The sequence below is a fragment of the Triticum urartu genome, chromosome 5A, assembly GCF_056163025.1.
Source record: "Triticum urartu cultivar PI428250 chromosome 5A, HENAU_Tu73, whole genome shotgun sequence".
Lineage (NCBI taxonomy): Eukaryota > Viridiplantae > Streptophyta > Magnoliopsida > Poales > Poaceae > Triticum > Triticum urartu.
This window is the reverse complement of record NC_141877.1, coordinates 329,750,821-329,773,990: the sequence shown is the minus strand read 5'-3', so window position 1 is coordinate 329,773,990 and position 23,170 is coordinate 329,750,821. Positions and strand designations below refer to the sequence as shown.

Below are 23,170 nucleotides of genomic sequence, written 5' to 3'. Positions count from 1 at the left end.
ACCCAGTTACGTTGTGACGTTTGGCACACCCAAAGTATTCCTACAGTATCCGGGAGTTGCACAATCTCATGGTCTAAGGAAAAGATACTTGACATTAGAAAAGCTTTAGCAGACGAACTACACGATCTTGCGCTATGCTTAGGATTGGGTCTTGTCCATCACATCATTCTCCTAATGATGTGATCTCGTTATCAATGACATCCAATGTCCATGGTCAGGAAACCGTAACCATCTATTGATCAACGAGCTAGTCAACTAGAGGCTCACTAGGGACATGTTGTGGTCTATGTATTCACACATGTATTACGATTTCTGGATAATACAATTATAGCATGAACAATAGACAATTATCATGAACAAGGAAATATAATAATAACCATTTTATTATTGCCTCTAGGGCATATTTCCAACAAAAACTTGTGTGGCTTTGTCTCATCTTTTTGCTAACTCCATTTAACCACTGCATCAGTGGAAGTGCAATTTTAACAGATTCAACAAACATTGCATGGATCAACCAAATTACCTCTAGCCCCGAGCTGGAGGAAGGTGTCGGGGGCATCGACACAACACCAAACCTGGTGGTGGGGCACTTTGAAGGTCTGGTCTCTTTTCTTGTTTCGTTTCACTGAGCTAAGCAACACTTTTTCGACGCTCATCCCGCTTGTCACTATGGCGTGTCAAGTTTTTCTCTTTTCAGTCAGAGTTTTACTAGGTTGAAGTGAAGTTCACCACAAGCACTAGCTATATGCCTAACACAACTTTGTGAATGAAGGGGGGGGGGGGTATGAGGAAGACTGATTTTCTTTCTATATTGAGATGAGGATCATGGTCAAACATTTCTTACTTTTGTTGAGTATCACTTGAATGAGGAGGCGTCTAAATCCATTGTTTGTCTGGTATGAGTGTAGGCAATAAAGATCTGAAAAAGACCTGAAGGTTTTGCCTCAACTCCTTCCATGAACGTTATTTCATTCGCTGCCATATTTCTTCCTCTATTTAACCACTAACTCGACTGAACCTAAGCTTGTCGTATGGAACTGATGTAGCAAACAAAATGGAACATTTATTTCAGCAAAGACACAGTGTTTTCAAATGTGTAGTTCCTTCTCAATCATCACTCCAATCAGTTTACCCGACAAAATCGTCTAAGGTGACATAAGAGTTGGGGGTCTACGTGGATCAGTGGCCCAGCTAACGCGTGAAACACTCCGCCGAGGGTAAGGTCGCAAGACCTAAACTCAAAAGAAATAACATGGCATGCACAAGCGGCTAAGAATGTTTAATTCAATACAACGCACAAAATCTTGCCTGCCTGCCATATAGTCGTGTGGTTTCTACAAATTTCAAACCCGATTCTATAGGCAAATACTTCTTTCTTTTGTTTTTACGAATATTTATTATAAACAAGATAAGAGTCAAGAACCATCTTTTGGTGGGACGGCGGAGTTGAGGAAGATTGAGATACTCATATTTATACATAGTTACATACACATTAGTTTTTCTAGAATACACATAAGACGTGAGTATCATATATTATAGAAGAGAGGGACATACACCAATATAATGTATGGATCTATCTCTGACCTTCGTCATTTTAGCATGTGAATACGAGATTTAAAAAACACGTGAGGCTAGAAGGTTATCATGCTCCTCCGCTAAAAAATATAAGGTGTATTTAGAAGTAAAATTTTGTTGTTGTTTGACCACAATATGAAATAAAAACAATACTTCTCCGATGGCGATGTACTAAAGCAACGACAATTAATACGAATTAGAGAGAATAAAAAATATCTTTTATGATAGATTTTGTTTTTTACGGAGATGATATATTTAATGATACTGAATTGGTATTGAACTGGTTTCTTTTTGTTGACAGAAAATCATTTGTATATATCTTGGAATGAAGTGTGAACCTGCAAATATAGTAGGCTCGTCTTGGTCTCATTCAAAATTGAATGCTCACACATGAGAAAATATCCGATGCTCTCATCTATTGGGTGATACGGTGCTACTGGACTGCATGGTGCGTTGGATCTATAGGGAATGGACTTGATCAATTCACTCAGCTATTCACGCATGCCCCTTGTAACATTTGCATCTTGCCTCTCAGAAGAAGCATGTGTTATCGGTTTCTCACACCAGCATGCATGATGGATCTTGCTAAACACCCGCATGGACTACAGTAGTCTAGTCACCTACATGTTGACTGACTAGGTGCTTACAACTAAATATTGAAGTCTCAAAATGCATCAAATACTCGCTATACAATGGAACAGACATCCTTGATTATTTTGCCACATACATCCCTGCACATCAAGATGCAACAATAGATATTAAGTGAAGCTAAGTAAATCGTACAAGTAAAACTAATCGTAATATTTTTTTAAGAGTACACCTAGGTGTATCATATTTTTATAAAAGATAGATCGTGATGGTTTTATTCAACTCAAATATAAGGACTAAAACTTGGCAAAACAAAGGAGATTCACAACAATAGTAACGCCTTTAGAAAGCATATTGTTGTCTAGTAAAGCAAACCACAACTGTACAATCTTTTAGATTGACAAAACACAATGCAACGCTGGCCAGGAAATTGCACATTTATGTAACAAAAATTATAGTTCTGATGTGCTAAACTCAACAGGGTGTTACTCCTAAATCTAAGGCACATATTGCCTGTAATACTACATTACTCATGCCAACTGCTAACACAAACGATTCCCCTAATGTCACAGTTAAAACACCAAAAGGATGATCATGAGACGGAGGGAGCACATATTGTGTAAAGCCTCACCAAGAGGATGATCATGAGAATAAGTCACCTTACAAAAATCAAATAGTCTCAAAACACATAGACGTGTTGCATTAACTGTCACGTTGTTTCTTGTTTTTTGACATAAATAAAGGAATCAACCAATAAAAGGTGTGGGGTGTGTATGCTTTTAATGACTTGAGACTATCAAACATGATATGCAGTGGTCAGTTAGTTGCATGCAATGGTATTAATTAGCAAATAAACATTAAGTTTTCTTGTTTTTCTCTTCACCTTGGTTGCGGTGCGCAACCTAAAATGACTTACACACCTAGACAGAGGGAGTAGTTTACTAGTTGCATGGGTGAGTGCGTAGTACACCCTCCGTTCCTAAATATAGGTCTTTCTAAAGATTTCAACAAATGACTATATACGAAGCAAAATGAGCGAATCTACACTTTAAAATATGTCTATATACATCCGTTTGTAGTACTTTATTTAAAATCTCTAAAAAGACTTATATTTAGGAACGGAAGGAGTAGTATTTAAATTTTTTGTAAGGGTAATTTAGTTTAGAACAATTAGTTAGACGAGCACCCCATGCGCACGCCCGTGTTCATCTGGTCCTCACCGTACCGTCGTTTGTAGAGCCTGCGGCGCACACATCCCCTTGGCACAACTCGAGCTGCTACTGGAGGAAGGATAGGACTTTCCCAAGTGTACAACGGTACATACCGGTGCCACTCTCTAGTTTTAGAATCCCCGCAAGAAAAATAAATTATACTAGTATGGTAAACAAATGACACCAATTAGCAGTGATGTAATTAAGAGTGAAAAAAAATACGAGGACTTGATATGTAGGTGGCTTGTTCAGTTTTAAGAATGACAACAACTAGCTTGAGAGTAGTACTTTGTAAATGAATTAAAAGCAAAAACAAGTGGCTTGCGGTTTGATAAGTTGTATGGTGGCATGATGTTTCTGCAGATGGGAACTTTTATATTTACAAAGTACATGCTGGTGTAAGAAATGGAGAGAACATGCTTCTTTTGAGGGGCAAGATGCAAATGTTACAAGGGGCATGCGTGAATAGCTGAGTGAATTGAAAGTCGAGCACTGAGGCCAACTCCACGTGAGACCCTATCCTGTCCGCCCTCGTCCGTTTGGGGTAAAACGGACAAACCAGACGGCTCAGAGCGCGACCGCAAACGGACATTTGTCTGCTTTGTGTCCGCTTTTGACCCATCCGCGGCCTAAGTTTGCGTCGGTTTTGGGGTGAAACGGGCAGCGCACGGACGGGCGGGACGCGCGCGCTTGTTCTCCCCTGGCCCGCCTGTCGGTGGGAGAAACCAAAACCCCCTCACGCCCCATTTGGCGCCATTTTCCACAAACCCTCCCACGTCCCTCCCGCCCACCCCCTCTCTCCCCCGTCCATGATTCGAGGCCAAGCAAAAGGAGATGCTCGACGTTGAAGGCCTGAACTAGGCCGTCCGATTGGCCGTGGCCGTTTTTTTTAGGCTGGCATGGGTGCCGCCCGCCCGCTGGGCCGCTGGCTGTGTGCCGGCGAGAAAACATTCATTTGATGGCCGGCTGTGTTGTGGCGAGGACAACTATTTATTTTGGAGGCTGGTTGTGTTGCCGGCCGCTGGCTCTGTTGCCCGCGTGATGAACCGGGGCGCTGGCCTGAACTAGGGCTTGGCATTTGAAACGTTGCTTTTGGTTTTTTTAAATAGACACGGATATGATAGAGCAAATGGATGCGGCCGCGCACTGGGCGCACGGCCACCGCATCCTAGAACATGCCTGGACATGATTCTAAGGGCATCTCCAGCCGTTGGCCCCCCAGGAGGGGCAAAAAATCGCCCCCTGGGGGCGCACCGGCGCTAAACCGCGCACTGGGGGCGTGATGCCCCCCAGTCGCGGCCCCACGGGTTTTTAAAATGTTTAAATTCGGCGCAAACACAACGCAAACACGTTCGAGTTCGTTCAAATTTAAACATATTTTACAAAAAAAGGAGAAACTACCGCGGGGTACCCCCGCCGTCTCCCTCGCCTCCCGCCTCGCCGCCCGCCCACGCGGTTCTACATGCCGAGGAGGCGGTAGAACCGCGTGTAGTCACCGCCGCCGCCGTCGTCGTCGCCCCCGCCGACGCCTCCGCCGTCCCTGCTGCATCCCTCCCCCGGTTGGCGCGGCGGGTTGGACGGTCCGGGGGCATTATCGTCGTCGTCGCTGTCGAGGACCACGACGCCGTGCTCGTCCTCGCGCCCACGCTTGCGGGCGGCGATCTCCTCCAGGGCCCGGCGCTGCCGGACCATCTCGTCGCGGAGGTAGTCGTCACGCGCCCACCGCAGGGCGTCTTCGTCGGAGAAGCCACGCCGGGCTACCTCCTCGTACTCCACGGGGAGGCCGGGCTCCTACTTGGGCTCGACGAGGATGAAGCGGCCGGTGGGGGAGGCGTTGTCGCCGATGCGGACGCCGGAGCGGCGGGTGCGCGCGCTGACAAGCGTGCCCTGGGGCTCCGGCTTGACGGGGCGGAGGTGGAGGCAGGGGGAGCCGCCGGACGAGGAGGAGGACCCCCCGGTCTCCATGCGCCTCGGGGTCCAGGAGCTTCCCCGGCGGCGTGTGAAGGACGGGGGAGCGGGGTACTCGAGGCGCGGCGTGTTGCCGCCCTCGATGTACTCGAGGACGGCCTCCAACGTGCGCCCGGGCATGCCCCACCACCGACGCCGGCCGACGGCGTTGAGCCTGCCGGAGGGCTCGACGCCGTTGGTGGCCTCGAGCTGCTCAGCGTGACGGCGGCGGAAATAAGGCTCCCAGAGCCGGCTGTCGGGGACGTACCGTGGCCCCTCCCTCGCCGCACGCGGCAGGGACGAGCGGATGCGTGCGATCTCCGCACGTCGCGCCGCGCCGGTGGGTATCGGGGGCACCGGCACGCCGCCGGCGCTGATCCTCCACGCCCCGGGCACCCGCATGTCCGGCGGGACCGGGTACTCGGCCTCGAAAAGGAGGCGAGCCTCGTTCTCGTGAAGATGGCGGCGGCCGAAGCCGTTCGCCGCCGCGCCGTCGCCTGGGAAGCGCTCGGCCATGGGTGTGATGAACTGTAGACGGCGAGAGAGAGGAGAGGGAGGAACGACGACGGCGAGAGAGTGCGAGTCGCCGAGTGCGCTGGGGCGTGTCTTATATAGGCCGAGGCGTCGCCCGTGCGCGAGCCGCCGTGAGTACACGTGGCGGGCGAGGGAGGGCGAGGGACGTGCGTCATCCGGTTTTCACTGCGCCGCCCGTGAGGCATCAATGACGCGGGCTGACCGGCGCGGCAGCTTTGGCATTGTTTCACCGCGGGAAACGAGGCGATGAGAACGACGAAGGGGCGAGAAGAGGGTAGAATCGCTGACGCGGCGGGCCCGCGGCTGTTTCGCGCCAAAACAGTTCACCCCGGCGCCCTCGGACGCTCCCCAGCGCGTCGGGTTCAGCCTGGTTCCGCCGGCGCTGTTTTCGGCTCAAGTCGACGAAAATCGGGCTCCTGAGGATGCGACTGAGCCGATTTTTCGATGCCGGCGCAAAATAACATCTTGGAAGGCTTTCCTGGGGCGTGGCTGGAGATACCCTAAATTTCTATTCAAACGAACAGAATCCGGATAAAACGCATATGGATTTAAGGTCGCGCGGTGGAGTTGGCAGGTGTCTTCCAGCGGAAGACGTCGCAAATATCGGCGCAAAATACTCCCGTTCTGTTTCCAAACTCCAAGGCCCCCCTTCCTCTTGTCTGTGTCGCACCGCCGCCGACCGGGTGCCTGCCGATCATGGCCGCCCGCGACGACCTCGCCGCGCTCCGCGAGCAGACCGCCCTCGCCTCCTCCGCCGCCGTCTCCGTCTCCGACCTCGACCTCGCGTACCAGCTCCAGCTCGCCGAGGCCATCCAGGCATCTCTCCGCCTCGACGCCCTCTCCAGCAATCCCTCCTCTTCCAAAGGCAAAGCCCCCTTCGCCGCCGCCGCCGCCTCCTCCTCCTCGTCCCGGTCCCAGCCCGCCCCCGCGCCGCCGGAGCCCTCGGACGCCTCATACGCCCTGGCGGTCCACGCCGCCGACCTCGCGCGCGCCGAGGAGGACCACCGCTACGCCGAGGCCTGCCGCGCCTACCACGCCAGGGCCGCCGCATCCGCCTGCGTCGCCGCCCACGACGCCATTTTCGCGCGCGAGCTCGCCGCCGTGCCGGAGGACCAGTGGGCCCACGACGGGGACAACATCGAGCGGCCCCTGGACTCGACCAAGCCCCTCTTCCGCGTCATGTTCAAGGGCATGGCGAGCAAGGAGGTGGTGGGATCGCGGGACTGGGACCCCCGCGTCGCGGTGCTCGCCGTGGCGCTGTGCGACTCCCAGGGAAAGGTGGTGCTCAGGATACAGAAGCCGGTGGAAGGGTTTGTGGGCGGTCGCATGATGCTCGAGGCAATGGCGCTCACCGAAGGCCTCCAGGCGGCGCTCGCGTTAGGGATCCAGAGCATCAGGATTGTCAACGATTACAAGGCACTCCATAACCATGTATGCCATGATGCAACCTCTAAATCACTCCGCTTTTATCATCTGTTTTATTACTGCTTAGTTGTTACTCGAAGTCCTCAGATTTGCATATGCAGGTTAATAGAAAATCTTCTTGTCACATCGCGGAATTGATCTCATTGTAGTATATATTTTGGTACTCTAATGTTGTTTCCTCATGTTTACAATGCTTGACAGTTTCAGTGGCTGTTTCATTGTATGGTCGTACTGGGAACTAACGGATTGCAAACTCGAGATTTTGGAGGTTACATATGTTACAGAAGAAAAGTCTAGAGTTATGACAATCCATAAACTGATGGCTCTATCATCACATAACTGGATAATCACATCTTTAGATAATTGGTTTGAATAGGGGTCATAATCCATTTCCATTTTACCATAAATCGGATATATAGTGTTTTTACAACAGGGATATACAGTTAATGAATCTCTTCGGTGAAATGAGATCACTGTCTTAAGCTAAATGTAGCTTAAACACAAACTTACAGCTATGTGCCGTTTGGATATTCCTAATTATTTGCTGTACATGTTTTGTGTTTCTCTATCTGCTCTGCTTTCTGATTATGATGTTAGAAAAGCATAGGAGGATTTTCTGCATTAGTTATTCATTTAAAGTTATCGGTTTCAGCTGAAAATATTTTTCTGGTCCTGGGTTCATGTTTGATACAGAAAATGTTCTTGAACTCTTTAATTCAAACATCCCCAAGGTGAGTGTAGTTGGTTCAGAGCAGCTTAGTTAGTTTTAAGACATTATATTAGACATGAATTGTGTTTCATGTAAGTTCAGTGGTCACATGATTGAATTCTTTATCAGTGCTCTTATTGTGATGTCCTGTACTCTTATGCTTATTTCCTAATTTTGGGATTGTAGGTGCGTGGAATTTGGCGCCCGAAACAGGCGAAGCTTGCAGAAATGATAGATCAGGTTCTGTCAGTAGCAAAGAAATTCAAACAATGTGAAATTTCACTTGTGGAACGAGGCAAACTTGATTACGTGATGAAATTAGCAACAGATTCGATACTCTCTCAGATTGCCAAAGCTGTTGCTGTGAATGCTAGCAAGGAGAAAAGAGAGACCTGCGCCATCTGCCTGGAAGACACCGATGTTTCTAAAATTCATGTGGTCGAAGGCTGTGCACATCGCTTTTGTTTCTGCTGCATGAAGGAGCATGTGAAAGTTAAGCTACTCCATGGAACTCTCCCAGCTTGCCCACAAGATGGTTGCACTACAAAGCTAACCGTGGAGGGCTCAAAGATATTCCTATCGCCTCGACTGTTAGATATCATGGTGCAACGCATCAGGGAAGGACAGATCCCTGCTACTCAAAAGATTTACTGCCCGTACCCCAAGTGTTCAGCCTTGATGTCCTTGAGTGAAATCAAACACCCATTGCAAGAATCTTCCTCAAAATACACCATTGCTGATGCTGCCACATTGAGAAAGTGTGTCAAATGCAGAGGCTCATTCTGCATCAGCTGTAAGGTCCCATGGCATGACAGGATGTCTTGTTACGACTACAAGAGTAGGTACCCCCAAGCTCGTCCAGATGATGCGAAGTTACAGAACCTTGCACGGCAGCAGCTGTGGCGCCAATGTGTCAAATGCAAGCACATGATTGAACTCTCAGAGGGCTGCTACCATATGACCTGTGTGTAAGTATCTAATTCTGGTTGTGCTGTTTGCATATCTATCTTTACCGATGTTACTATGAATGGTCTATTCTTATGATTTTTCATGTCAATCAATTCCCTGCTGATGTGTTTTTCATGCCCTAATGCTCACAGCCTCAGATGTTTGACCTTTTTGTGCATCTTGTTCTTGCTTAATTCTTCCAGGTGCGGCTATGAATTCTGCTACACCTGTGGGAAAGAATGGAAAGACAAGAAAGCGACCTGCTCGTGCCCGCTGTGGGATGAAGATAATATTATCCGTGATGGCATGGAAGAGGACGATGACGATGACTACGATGACGATGAGGATGATGACTATGACTACGATGACGATGAGGATGATTACTATGCTAGAGAAGGCCAACACTATGACCGGCAGAACGCTGGTCACCACCATGGTGGTGGAGGAGCCCAGAATTTTTATGACTACAACAACAATCCTGGGCATCTTCCTCGTCCTGGCGGTGGAGGGGCTCGAAATTTCTACAACTACAACTAGTCCAGTACTTCTGCAGCTACAACTGATGTTACTATTAGTTAAGCAGAATCTCCTACCATTCTATTTGCGTTTGCGTTTAGTATCTAACTACCTGATGGTACTATCCCGTCAGTGATATTTTCTTTTATGCATACTCTTGGATAGTATGCACATGCTCAGAACAGAGCTTGCTCCAGTATCTTTTGTTGTTTCTTCTTCTCTTTATTTCATCTTAATCCTCAAACAAGAAACAAATCATAGCCCGGGACAAGAAAAGCACAGGTGAAAGTAAGCTCCGCAGGAAGAAAGAGCAGCATGCCAACTCCTGTAGTTCCTGCCGTCTAGAGTACTATACATACAGTGTTGTAAAGGCCTATGGAGATGGAAAATCAAAAAAAGTTTTCCTCAAGAGGGGAAAGGATACAACCTAACATCATTTGGTAAGAAGGCTGTGTGTAATATCTGTCCTGTTCCTTTGCAACAAGGGCACAAAAACTTCTGTTGCATGTCTCCAGTTCTCTCTTTACATCATAGATAGAGGAGGTAACCAGCCAACCCGACCCAGGTTTTGCGTGTCTGTCATCCTCTCGAATCCACCATGTTCTTCTTCTCTTGTAAAGAGTCGGCGGTCTCCTTCTCAGCTTCGATCATGGCCTTCTTGGCGAGCTCGTAGCCTGCAAAGTTCATTGCTCCGAGAGGAGCGATCCAGAAGAAGCGTGGGATCGCACCCTTGAAGAGCCCGAGGGGTCCCTCGTTTCGGAGGATGGAGAAGACTATCAACTGCATGGAGACTGGCGTGCCTGGTGGGGCGGTCATCATCCGGGTCTTCATCACGTCGAAGGGAGTGGTGACAACTGCTGCAAGCCCTCCAGACAATGCTCCAACTGCTATAGTTTCCCATGGTTCCAACTCTCTGCTCAAGACATGCTGTGCCGCCTACAAATCCATGGGCATGATGATTGGTTAGATACATTTAATTTTGGAAAACTAACATGAGATTGCAAATGAAACAGATAAATTTTAGACCATTAATAGCAAAAGTTACTAAGCATGATGTAAAATTACATTTCAGCTTTGGACAACTAACATATATGACTAAATTTGAAGGTATGGTGAAAGAAAAAAGAATGTAAGAATTCAATTTACCTTTTTAGCTTCACCGTAAAGACACATTCCGGCAACATAGAAAGGAACCTCACGACAAAGAGTGGCCCCAGTGCCACGGAAGAAACCCTTTAGGCCATCTTTTTGCATGGTACCAACAATGGCCTCCCCTACATTGTCGAAGATTCCAGCCTGCAACCGTTGCTTAAGAACCTCACAAGGAATACGGACTGCGGTTCCCAGGATTGTGCTGCAGAAGGAAGCCAACGATTGCACCTGCGAGAGGAGCAGATATAAGGCAAAACAATTATTCAAGTACTCTTTCTTTTCGCCAATACTTCAGGTGTAAGCCAAGCAGAATAACTTCTGTAACTATATCAGAATGCTATCAAGGGAAAAAGAATGTGGTTCTATACATGATGGCTTAGGCAGGTCAGGTTTCTAATTAGCACGGGAGGTAAGATACAAGCCAAAGAATTAATGCTACAGCTAAAAACTTTCTGTTCTGACGCTGACAAGGCAGGTCCAGACTCAATGCCAATGAGACAGTGAGTCGATTATACAACATTTCAACACTTTGAATTATAGATAATAGAAAAGGTAAATATGGACCATGAACAGTAAAGAGTGTACCTGAATCTCCGGAAGTGTTGGAGCCACTCTTACTAATATGAGCTTACTTGCTTCAAAAATTCCTGTCCTCAAACCATGGCTGCAAATGGCATCGTATGAATATGCAGCCTTCACAAGAAAGCTTGCAAAAATTTAGAAAAGAACTGACCTTGAAAACTGTCCGAGAATTGCAGGGATAGAACCTCGATACAGTCCTTGAATCCCAATTTGTGGAAGCTTTGCAATTAGCTCTGGAAATGAGAGCGTAGATGCTTGGACACGTGTCTGATAATATGAGAAGACAAACTTGAATGAGAAACCTCCATGGGACTGCAAATTCTCTCAACGAGATCATTAAATTTCAGCCAGCCTAGGCTAACACAGGATATGGTGAGTAAGCTTATACTCCCTCCGTCCGAAAATACTTGTCATCAAAATGAATAAAATGGGATGTATCTACACGTATTTTAGTTCTAGATACATCCCTTTTTATCCATTTTGATGACAAGTATTTTCGGACGGAGGGAGTAGCAGATAATGAGTTGTCATACTATGCAGTGATAGCTCGCGATAGACCTAGCTGTGCTAGATGTGCTTCCTTTAACTTTTTAGTTGCATATGGTCAAGAGTCCTAGGATTTGACTTTAAAGCTTTATGGTTAATTCTCTGACATGGAGCCTACAAGGTGCATATGTTGTTCAACATTATCTGATGTTAACTTATTTGGCTTCAGTCACTTTGGTCATAAAGATATCCATCTCTAAAAATATCTAGTGAAGGCATTGCTGAATGAATGCTTTGGAGATCAAACTTGTTTTAACTGAAAGGTGAATGGAAGCATGTTGCTGTACCTTCATTGTATCAATAGGGTGCAACATAGAGGTAGAAAGGGCACTAGCAAGACCTCCAGCTAAAGCCGACTTCAAAACATTTCCGGCAGATATTTCTACAGGTGGGGGAACAGCAACCAATGTAGCTGCTTCAAACCAAATGTTCCTGAATGCATTTGTAAGTGAAGAAACAAGTCAATGGCAATCTGAGTAGGAACACTGCTAAAAGATACTCCCTCCATCCCATAATATAAGAGCGTTTTTGGCACTAGTGTAGTGTCAAAAACAATCTTATATTATGGGACGGAGGGAGTAGTCAAGAAGGGGCAACTATTGCCATGCCTAGTTGGTTGTTCACTCAAGTCAACTCGGATGTAGTATCACGCTAGACATACCGAGGATCATCTTCAAGGCGCTCTGAAGGAAGTAGAAGCATGAAACTGCGAAAATGGCTGTATGAGATTGATCCTTCTGAATCTGCATTTAGATAGCGCAGCATGGCAGCAGCATTATCTTCATTGGCCGGGAGGCCTGCCCCTTTTAAAGATTCAACGATTTGATTCTTGTGAAGCGTCCCAGACTTGCTCAAACACAATGTGGTGTATGCCCGGAGTATTGTTGCCTCCTTCTGCTCCATCAAGGATAGAAATTGTTTCCACCCAATCGACTTTGAAAACCTGTTATTTCTGGTACGCCGTAACAAATCCCGAGCGTACCTCCGCGGCAATCGCCTCTTTCTCATTGCAACTTCAAGATCTTCTAGGGTGACTTGGCCATCACCATCCCTATCCAATTCCTCAAAGAATCGCTTCCCTGCAGCAACAATAGGTGCACAATATAACTTAGGTGAAACATGGCAAGAGTTACCGCTATTCATTTTGAAAAGAATAACAAATGAACGTTTCCACTAGTAAGATTTCAGCAGCATTATTTTTCTAAAAGATTTCAGCAATATGTGACAGCATCAAACCAATCTCTGGAGCTAGATGTATTGACATAGATGATACAATACCCTCGCAGACATTAGATTACCCAGGAGAAGTCTTGTTCTAAAGGATTGTAGTGCATAGTCCAAGTAGCGTTTATTAAAATTGTAAAGCAATATGATGGAACTATCACCTTCGCCAGTGTTCAACGAGGGCGCAAGTAAAGCTCACAGGCCTAAAAGACACTTTTCTACGTAATACGCGAGTAAAGCTCACTACACTATTAGCACAGACCCTCAATCTGCATATTGGAAGGTCATCTATGTGAATAAGACAACTATGCAGTTCAGACTGACAGAAATAAACAATGTATTACCAGACGTTTTTGTAGGCTAGTTTAGCCAGCCTACAAAAACGTTTTATATTTTGATACGGAGGTATAGTACATTTCAACAGTTATCCTACAGTTGTTTCATTCGGCAATTCTCTGTTTGGCACCCTATAGATAACATATTTCTTTAGTTGACAAGAAACATGATGAGTTTCTGACAATTGCAAATCATCAGCCTATATACACCAAATAAGCAAAGTATAATGCGAGGAATCCCTCGCGTTGGAAAACGGTGTTACTATACCTTCGATTTCTGCATACCGGAAGAAGTCTTGCACGGAGAAAAGTTTCTTCTTGTCTGGATGGCTATCGACTGAAGTCGACAATCTGCCAACCAGCTGTGGAACCAACTCAATCAGCTCCGTCAGTGAAACCGTGGACAGAGTTGACCGGAGCCGCTCCACATTCGACAATGGGATGTTGAGCAACCGGCCGGCAAACTTCTGTGGCGGCTGTGCAGCATCACCACCACTGTCAACCCCTTCCCTCTCCCCAATTACGCTTGTACGGACCTCCTGGCCAGCAGCCGATGGCGCTGAGGCCTGGGAGTCATCGGCATAGCTCGCCGCCGGCGCCCCCAGCCTGGCGAACCCCAGGTTGGAGAGGAAGCCGTCGAAATCAGCCTTCTTACCAACGATGACCTTCCTGACGACCTGAAACTGGTCGATTTGCAGAGCGGCGCTGCCCAACTCCTCGCCCTTCTGCCTGCACGCGCCCTCCAGCGCCTGCAGGTTGTGCGCCAGGGCGTCGAACGCAATGCAGAGCAGGAGCTCCAGCTGCTGCTGCGGCTGCGGCTGCCTTTTCCCGGCGCCGAGGAGCGGCGGCGGGGCCTGTTTGCTCCGGCCTCTCCTGGGCTTGCTGTGGTCGTTGCCGAAGCATCTCGAGAATGACCGGAGGGGCTTGTGGAGGAAGTTGGCGAGGACGACGTGGAGGTGGAGGAGGCAGTCAGGCTGGCGCTGCTCCTCCTGCTGATGCTGCTGCTTGGAATCGGATCCGGGGAGGTGGAGGTGGGCGAGGGCGCCGCGGGCGGCGGCGAGGAAGGAGTCGAGGGGGTGCTGGTCGGACGCCATCGTGACGGGGCGGGCGGCGGCGGCTGCACTAGGTGGCGCGGTGGATCCCGGCGAGCGGCCGCATGTTGGTCAACCGGAGGCGGGCCTCTCTCGCCCGCGGAGGTGAAGGAATGGCGGTCCCCTTCTGTTCCCTTCCGGCGAGCTGCGGCGGAGGAGATGAACGGCCTGAGCTTGCGTTGTTTGTTTCGATGAGGGGAGGAGGGGAGGGGAGGGGTGGCCGGGAGGAGGAGGGGGACACGGGAGGTGGAGAAGCGGCGAGCCGCGAGCAGGAACCCAAAACGACAGGGAAGGGAAAATGGCCTTTTTTTAAGAGAGAAAAATTCCAGTTTTTCCTGGGAAATGACATGTGATGGCCTGTTTTTCTCTCCATTTTTGGGCCTATTTTTGCTGCCCAGCTTTATTCGTGCTGCTGGTGCTCGTGTGGCCACTGGCCACTCTGAATTGTGTGTCATGCCACTGCCACAGCCGCTGAACATTCACTGCATATTTCATCTCATGTTTTTTGACATGGTACAGTAATTACCGTGCATGACTATCAAAATCTAAGACGTTGTTTAACATCATGACAGTGTCAAAAAGGTATTATATTTGGGTCTGTTTAGGACACATCTAGATGTGCCTTGATTATTGCACATCTAAATAAGTGACTCAATTAAATTAGAATGAAAAAAGAAAAAAATGCTTGCACGAATTTTAGAGTAAAATCAATGACGTATGGCTTAGATACGCAAATACTTAGAGCACATTCAGATGTGTTTTAGCAAACCTAATTATATTTCTGTACGGAGGGAGTAGCATTTTTGTTTAGGGGTCGCATGGAAGTGCACACAAGTAGTGATCTTGTTCGATCTTGAGGATTTTGCAGCAATATGCACATGGCTTTTCCCATACCACCAATGGATGGAAAGGAAAAGGATAACCAAGATCCAACAGCTCCTCCTGTTCAGCGGGCCCCGCCCTTGGTTCTATCAGCAAAGATGGATAAGACTGACGATCCCACGTGTCACATCCGAGATCGGCCACCCCAACGGCCCAACTTCTCCCAAACCAAACCAAACCAAAACCATGCCAGAGAGACTAGCTAGAGTTCATCAGCAGCTCCAAAATGAAACATTTATTCCTGTCACAAAAATCTTACTCGCCCCACCCCAGTATATACTGCACTGCACTTTTCCTCCCCGCTGCAGCAGTAACTAGCACAGCAGATAACATTTTAACACAACTCCCTGACTTGCTACTACACAAAGAACATTACCATTATTATTATCATCATTCCGACAATATGACTACTCCTACCACCACATAATATGACCTCCACAAGAGATGCCGACCGTTTGGCTAGACGAGCTCGAAGCGCATGAGGAGCCTGACGGACTTGTACCTGTTGCCCTTGCGGTCATGGAGGGGCACGGCGCGGATGCCCTGCTTCAGCTCCATCACCGGCAGGCACGTCTGCCCGCCGAAGTCGTGTTTCTCCGACATGTCATACTCCTGGACCTCCACCCGCAGCAGGGCCAGCTCCGGCACCGTCAGCGGGAACGTGAACTCCTCGTCCCACACCGGCACCCACTGGTCCTCGATCGTCCGGGTCTTCTTCATCACGCAGTCCGCCCGCACCCCCGCGATCCCCACCTGTTTGTTCAACATTGCCACCCACATACATTCTCAACACAACAAATTTTTTTGAACAACCTCATTTTCAACATTTTTTTTTGCATGGTAATACGTGTCTCATTCATATCATAACCACACTTTCAACATTGCCAGTCCAGCTGGGTGAGCACGACGAGATGAGATACGTACCCTGGCGTAGAAATCGGGTGGGGAGAAGGCGTCGAAATGAGTCTTACTGAAGTCCATGCGCCACCCGTCCCCCATATATACTTTGACCTGCTCAGGCATTACAACATGTGTTAGTTAGGCTGCAGCTTCTGTGCTCTCTACATAAGGCTGATTCTCAGTTTTCAGAAATACGTATATGTGGGAGGACCTTGAGAGTTTTCTTCACCGGCAGGCTCGCTTTGGGATCAAACACTTCACCATTTGGGCCTGTCTTTAGCAAGAAGTCGGGCTTTTTCACGTATCCGCACCCACCGTTGGCTCTGAAAAATCCTTGCATTAATCTTAGCGATTTGTCATGCCCCTGAAATTTCAAAGGCCAATCAAAACAAGGAAGAAAGCTGAATGGTTAAGTGTCATTAACTATTACAAGTCCATGACAATTACTGATGCAATTGCAGCAATTCAGATTCAGAGTGTGTCCAAACAGCTTAACTTCACCTTCAACACTAAGTCGATCTGTATAATACTCTTTTCAAGTGTTACAGACCGCTTTTGTAAAGTTGTTCTGCTGCCTTGCTATGTGAACAAAGATAGATTTGTGAAAAATCGAAAAACATTTAAAAATTTAGATCAAAGAGGTCTGAATGGTGTTATTGCAAAAATAATAGGGTTTATAGGTCCAACAACAATTGTGCTTCCATTCTTTTATAATAGTTGGTTGCCGAGGATAGGTGGGAAACAAGAGTAGGTGAGGTTTGGCAAAGACGTAGTATTACAACAGTTGGTCAGAACTCCGTACTCATTCTCTCAAGTCATTGTTGATCCAGATTATTATATTTGACAGGTCACCAAATGTTATCTCCAAATGCGCGAGATGCTCAAACTTAAACTATGTGAGGAATAAATATAAGCAAAAATGAGCGAACAATGATTTATGAGTCATGACAGTAAGAAATTGTAATCCAACCTGCATGTTAAATGCAACCATCTGCGCACCATGAGTCCAGGCCTTCATTGGATCATAGTTAGAAGAATTAATCCTTGTACCCTTCGGATAAATCCTTAATATATTCCTCTGAGTAAACCTGAATCAAAGCTAAATTAGTTTTCAAAATGTTCATGGTCCAGCAATGTATCAGCTTCCCTTGTGAAAAGTATATTGAGTAACAAAAGGTAACAATAAATTGACACAGTAATGTTTGCACACAGATACATTGATTGAAATGCCACAACTAGGAACGTCAATCATTTCCAAATATTAACCAGGGTATTTCACAATAAATCCCCTTGAGATTAGTATGGTATGACCAAATTAAGCTGTGAGAATGTAACAGTTGCTACCATTAGTACCCCAGTGATTTAGGCACATTTTGATTCATGATATGGTGTAAGAGTAGCAGCATGACTGTTCATGTAATATCTTTCCAAGTCATAGTCTAGCATTGCATTTTTGTTGCCACCAGTTCATTTGTCGCATTAAAAACTAAAGACTATAACAATAATAAAAATAATTGGACATATATGGGTTCATAAACCCAACTACACCTGTCGTATTTCAGTTGTTCGGCCCAAAAATTCTAAAGTTCTTCTGCACTGAGCTTCCTTTAATCAACTATTGTATATTCCAATTACCTTATGATATCAGCACCATGAGAAGCTGTTGCTTTAGCTAACTGTGTCTCGCTCAAAGAAAGACGTCTGACTTTGTCAGGGTCGACCTTAAGCGCATCCCTCATACGGCCTTTTGGTTTGCCAGCATGGATTGTTATTAGTTTCCTATACTCACAGGCAGTATCCGGCTGAAATTTAGGATCCTCTTCCTCAGATTCTTCGTCATCTTCGTCATCTGGTTCATCCTGTTTATGGCAACAAATAAATTTCTGTACATAATAACCTTTTATTTTTAACGGGTGCATGCCTCCAAAAGGCAGACAAAATTGCAGACCTTGCCATCAGAATCATCAGCATTTGAATCTATTCTTCTCAAGTTTCCTTCCTCTGCTAATTTATCTGCATTGCCACTGTTTTTCTGATCACCCTGAGCTTTAAGAAACTCCCTGTATTCTTGTGGTGGTTTAGTTGAGATGATTATCCTTCTCATTAGAGCTTCTGGAGAAGGGAACTCATTTAGTGTGTCTGAACTAGGGATGTAAAGGAGGTCTCCAAATGTTTCCGTGATCATCTAAGATAAATTAGAGTCAGAACTGAGGATTTAAACAAAATACATGCAGGAAAAGATATATAAAGTAAACTTTACCCCGGCTACTTTGGCTTGGAGATCTGCTGTGAGGTGATCTTCAAGAGTAATTACAAGAGGATATGTCGAAGCGCAGAAAGCGTATTCTTTAATGGACTTTAAACATCTCATGATTTCTACTGGTGCAGTCAATGTCCTTTCAAATGACACGAAAAAGAAGACTTAGGGAACATAGTGAAAAAATTAGGATGATTGCAAATTCAAGAAACGGATTATGACTTAACTAGCAGAAAGTAAAAGATAGAATTCAGAAGCTAATAAACAGGTTATAACTTATTCTCAGTTAATTTTTAATATATCCATATAGATCTAAAAAAATATTCACCTTGTTGTAATAATTTGTTCATCTAGTACAAAAGATTGTAGTGTTTAATCTCAGAGTTAAAAAAAAGAAATATTGGATGGATCACAACTTCCAATCGATGGTCCTCGGCATCGACTGAGAACAAAGAAATTCACAAGTGACTGAAATTTAGCGAAACCAAAATTTACATCATGTCATAACTCTACCAGTTCCAAATATCCTGAAATATGTCACTGTTCAAGATTAAGCACATTTTTGTTTTTGTTTTGGTACCATGGGAAAACATGTACTAGCATGTAATCTCACATTCTATCTTACCCATGCAGTACCAAAAATGATTCACTGGCAGAGTATTTTTATTTAATATTGCAACAACCCTGTTAGTTCGAGTACCCTGAAAGGGTGGAACATGTACACTGTTAAACACTAAGAATAACAAATACACTCACAGGCTCGTAGGTGAAGATGTAATCAATGCTGTGCAGTACAGCAGGACCATCTACCAGGGTGCCTCTGAACACTGATCAGGACCATGTAGTATTTGACCTTTCTCGGTAGGGTACTCACTAGTGTGATTTATTCACTCCAGAAACAGAGCTAAGCTAAGCTCAGATTAATTTTTTTGTTAAAAAGGAAATCATGATATAAAATAATTGTTCTGTCGCCAAAATTACCATAATGGAGTGTCGTGCTGCAATGTAAATACAGCAAGTATTTATAAAATCTATGGGTTGAGGAAGCAGAATGCATACCCTCCATGCAGAATGTCAACACAGTTCTTTGCGGAGTTTGGCCACATGTCGAGTTCAATCACTCGCACGCCATTCTGCAATGCTGCTATGATTGGAACGTCACTGGAGTCACTGTTGAGCTGGTTTCCGGTGAGGTAAGAATTGTGACCGGTGAATACATAGTAATGAGAAATCGGGGCCGACATGTCCTGGTGAACCTGGGAAGAGAATTAAAATAAGAATGGGACGTAATGTATGGTAAGAGCAACAGAAAAATAAAAGCAGGTACAAATGAGCAGCAGCAGCCAGCAGGCGCACATTCTGTACAACAGGCTATTTATTTGTTTTTGGAAACATTTTTTGCAATAGGCTAGACCATAACATAAGTAGTACGTACTAGAACAAAATCTATTTCTGTGAGCCTTCAGGTCCAACTTGTGGGCGAGGACAATTGAAGCAAAATGATCGTACGAAATGCAGGGCCAGATCAGAACATTGCACAAGGTAAGGAAATGAAACAAAAAAAAATCTAAAAAAACGATTGCTGGAGTTTTCTGCTTGGGGTAAGAGACGACAAGAACAATCCCGAAACGATGGAGCAATCTTGCTGGTTGTGCGGGGGACGAAGCGAAACCAGGCCTCTCCTGTGGCAGGAGGTGGTTTTCCACTACCTAGAAATAGCCCCCCTTTTCGGTCGAGTGGTATGGGAAAGCGATGGTCAACCCACCCACTGCGGATGTGGAGTCAACATCGCCCATTCACCTTGCATCACGATCACATTCACATCCCAACGAGGGGCGAGTTGAATTAATCTCGTTGACCGCCGCTAGCATTGCACGGCGAGACAGGGCAGCAGATGGAAGGCCGAAGCCAGCCAAAATCGGCCGCAATTTACCGCAACTAGATCGTGCAATCTGTTTCCTCGTAGCCGCAGCAGCAATGAATCAAGCAACAGACGGACGGACGGACGAACGAACGAACGAACCTTGTTGGAGATGGGCGGGTTGAGGTCCGGCGAGAAGAGGAAGCCGAAGAAGTCGTCGAGCGTGGGCAGCGCGGCGGCGGGGGAGCGGCCGACGAAGCGGGCGATCCCGCCGGCGGCGCCGCCGCCGGCGGAGAGCGCGGCGAGGACGCGGTCGGCCTCGGCGGGGTCCTCGCGCTGCACGTCGGCGAGGAAGCGCCGGAGGCCGTCGTCGCCGTGCGCGGCCCCGGCGGCGGCGTGCGCCGCGCGGACGTCGGGCGGGGGGTGCGCGTCCGGGGATCGGAACTTGCGGGTGAAGCACATGCAGTAGCGGTAGGCGTAGCTGCCCATTCCCTTCTCGTGCGCCCGACGGAGATGGCCCGAATCTTCTCCTCCCGCCGGGACCAGGCCTGCCGGGCTACTAGAGACTAGAGGCTAGAGAGAGGGAGAGGATGCACGAGGAGAATGAGATGCCCCCTGCCGGCCGCCCCTCGCTTTGCGCTTTGCCTGGACTGGACTGGGACTTGGACTGGGCTTCTAATGGCGGGTGGGGGTCGCCGCCATTCGCTCGTCGCCTCCGCGTGCGCTCCGCTTCCTCGTCCGCGTACGCGTGGGGCGCGTGTGGGAGAAGGAGACGAGAGGATTGTTTTTACGGGCAGGGCACAGGGGAGGGGAGGGGGCGACCGACTGACTGGCTGGCTCCTGTCCTGATGGCGAGAGTCACAGTGGAAATGGAAGCGGGGGGAGAAGAAGGGAAGCGAGATGCCAGGCGACGCCACGCAGTTTCAAAAAGGCGGGGTCATGTTTTCGCCTACGCTCCTCACTTTCTTCCATACAATTTATCTGGTGCCGACTTACCTTACCCATCTACTCCCTCTATTCGAAAAAAGATGTATCTAAAACTAAAATACGTTTAGATAGATTCTTTTTATCCGTTTTGATGACAAGTATTTCCGGACGGCGTGAGTACTACTCACTCTGATCTAAATTAATTGTCGCAGCTTTAGTACAGCTTATTTTTCGGAATACATTTACTATTCATTCTGATCTAAATTAATTGTCGCAGCCCTAGTACAGCTTATTTTTCAGAATACAATCGAAACTTAGGTGTTTGGATGCTGGCCAAAACTCGCCATACCCAAAAAAGTTGGCCATTGCTGTTTGTTTGGATGGTTGTAATTTTTTTTGGCACGGTGATACTGTTTGATGAGTAGCTAACTCATTCACAAGCAAAAATTTAATCAAATTATTGAGTAGCCAAGTTTTTAGAAGGGATTTAATTAGAGTGCAAACATATGACTAGCCAATTATTTAGTAGGATTTAAATTAGACTCCAAATATACTACCGTTAACTTTTGAATACGTTGCAAGGAGTCAATTATCTCACCGAGAATGCAAAAAAAAAACATAATATTCATGTAGGAAAGTGTAGGTTCCTGCCTAGACTAAATGATTTATATTAAAAGAATTATGGACTTGTGCAAAAAAGAAAAAGTTACGGGCGACTTAAGAATTTATCTCAGTAAGATATGAAGTACTTATTACATAGATTAGCTCAATCAAGCCTTGTTATTTTTCCCTCGGAAGGTCCAACACATTTCTTTTTTTATCTTCCATGCCTCGTCAGCGACTTCATCGTTCTTCATATACATGGTTTTCACTCGTGTGGGATTCTCATACCGCATGACATTTATATGTTCACATTCGTGCATTCAGAATTGGGTGTTGGCCTAGTGATGTGCAAGCCACAATATATCTCCAATGTGTTCATAAAATTCCTACTCTCCCAAAAAATTAGTGTATTTTGCTTTGGTCGGCTAGGATTGGGCAAGGGTGAATTAAAATTGTTTAGGATTTTTTTCCCCATGAATTCTCGACAAAACTGAGCATCTATTTATTTATTTTCACTTGTTCATATATATCCGGAGAGATGAAGAGTAAAGCTTTGGTTAGATATGAAAAGAACTAATCCAATATTCGCACACCCACAATCTAAGCTAGAGCTAGGTAGCTTAGGTTGCCACTTTTAGTTGGGTTACTAGTTATTCCGCATGAAAAATGCTTTGCAGCTGTGTTAGTGCGCCACCAGGGTGATGGTTTAATTAGGTCCCCTTTGCATGGTCGGTATCTTATGCAATTTTAAGCTTATTTCATTAAGACCAAACGTGTTGTCTCCTCTGGCTGCCTTTCCTTGAGGAATCTGGACACGTCCTATGCAGGCAAGTTCCTAGCTTTAGATACCAAAATCACGGGATTAAATTCAACGTCTTTTCTTTTCCCCGAGGAACACTGCCTTTTCGTAAAGAAGAAAGAGGTGAAAACCCCATATTTACAGAGATGCACGCGTTTTGAAGGGAACATGGCCAACCCTGATAGAAATTCTGACCCGGTCTTAGCCCACACTTACAATGGGCACGTCAACACAAAACACCCTCTCTCTTTGCTTGATCTCGTCGAAGGCTAGCATCGCCACCTGGTAGAAATTCAACGTCTTGAGAAGTTATATGGTCAAGAGAAGAAAAAAATGTAAATACTGGCAAGTTAGAGGGTGATTTGCAAAGCAAACTTGTACGACTTGGCAGGCGAAGTATAGAAAAACAATGACCGAGAAGACTTGCACGATTAGACAAACAAGTGAATTGAGTGGGTGAGGACTCAGGAGGTGGTTCAAACAGACAGCTATTGGTATTTGGTAGTAGAGTGAAAGAAAGGAAGAAAGAAGACGTGAAGGCAAGTCATGTAAAAAACA

The 23,170-nt window shown here is 46.4% G+C and overlaps 3 protein-coding genes across 3 annotated transcripts; 1 reads left to right on the top strand and 2 right to left on the bottom strand.

Annotated features, from left to right (window-relative positions):
* Positions 1-6,448: 6,448 nt before the first annotated feature.
* Positions 6,449-9,649, top strand: LOC147971277 (E3 ubiquitin-protein ligase RSL1-like). Its single transcript, XM_087525985.1, has 3 exons — positions 6,449-7,286; positions 8,176-8,957; positions 9,141-9,649. The coding sequence occupies exons 1-3, from the start codon at positions 6,552-6,554 to the stop codon at positions 9,472-9,474; spliced, it is 1,851 nt and encodes a 616-aa protein (XP_087382111.1). The 5' UTR covers positions 6,449-6,551; the 3' UTR covers positions 9,475-9,649.
* Positions 9,650-9,723: 74 nt separating this feature from the next.
* Positions 9,724-14,634, bottom strand: LOC147971276 (calcium-dependent mitochondrial ATP-magnesium/phosphate carrier protein 1-like). The gene is made up of 7 exons (XM_087525984.1): positions 13,561-14,634; positions 12,395-12,812; positions 12,021-12,165; positions 11,339-11,454; positions 11,191-11,269; positions 10,600-10,833; positions 9,724-10,389 (listed from the first exon to the last, which is right to left on the bottom strand). The coding sequence occupies exons 1-7, from the start codon at positions 14,384-14,386 to the stop codon at positions 10,033-10,035; spliced, it is 2,175 nt and encodes a 724-aa protein (XP_087382110.1). The 5' UTR covers positions 14,387-14,634; the 3' UTR covers positions 9,724-10,032.
* Positions 14,635-15,468: 834 nt separating this feature from the next.
* LOC147971275 (phosphoinositide phospholipase C 2-like) lies at positions 15,469-21,162 on the bottom strand. Its single transcript, XM_087525986.1, has 9 exons — positions 20,446-21,162; positions 19,482-19,678; positions 18,426-18,561; positions 18,114-18,350; positions 17,801-18,024; positions 17,136-17,253; positions 16,377-16,529; positions 16,190-16,276; positions 15,469-16,018 (listed from the first exon to the last, which is right to left on the bottom strand). Exons 1-9 carry the CDS (start codon positions 20,770-20,772, stop codon positions 15,725-15,727), a joined length of 1,773 nt encoding a protein of 590 aa, XP_087382112.1. The 5' UTR covers positions 20,773-21,162; the 3' UTR covers positions 15,469-15,724.
* Between the last annotated feature and the right edge of the window lie 2,008 nt (positions 21,163-23,170).

Bases quoted from the DNA above. Each gene is read 5' to 3' on its own strand.
- LOC147971276 (XM_087525984.1), bottom strand. From the start codon at position 14,386: ATGGCGTCCGACCAGCACCCCCTCGACTCCTTCCTCGCCGCCGCCCGC. The intron at 12,813-13,560 runs GTATAGTAACAC...TTGTTGCTGCAG, and splicing joins CCGGTATGCAGAAATCGAAG to GGAAGCGATTCTTTGAGGAA. The intron at 12,166-12,394 runs GTATGTCTAGCG...AAATGCATTCAG, and splicing joins CGCCTTGAAGATGATCCTCG to GAACATTTGGTTTGAAGCAG.
- LOC147971275 (XM_087525986.1), bottom strand. From the start codon at position 20,772: ATGGGCAGCTACGCCTACCGCTACTGCATGTGCTTCACCCGCAAGTTC. The intron at 18,351-18,425 runs GTAAAGTTTACT...AATTTATCTTAG, and splicing joins TCCAAGCCAAAGTAGCCGGG to ATGATCACGGAAACATTTGG. The intron at 18,025-18,113 runs GTCTGCAATTTT...TGCCATAAACAG, and splicing joins CTGATGATTCTGATGGCAAG to GATGAACCAGATGACGAAGA.
- LOC147971277 (XM_087525985.1), top strand. From the start codon at position 6,552: ATGGCCGCCCGCGACGACCTCGCCGCGCTCCGCGAGCAGACCGCCCTC. The intron at 7,287-8,175 runs GTATGCCATGAT...TTGGGATTGTAG, and splicing joins ACAAGGCACTCCATAACCAT to GTGCGTGGAATTTGGCGCCC. The intron at 8,958-9,140 runs GTAAGTATCTAA...TAATTCTTCCAG, and splicing joins TGCTACCATATGACCTGTGT to GTGCGGCTATGAATTCTGCT.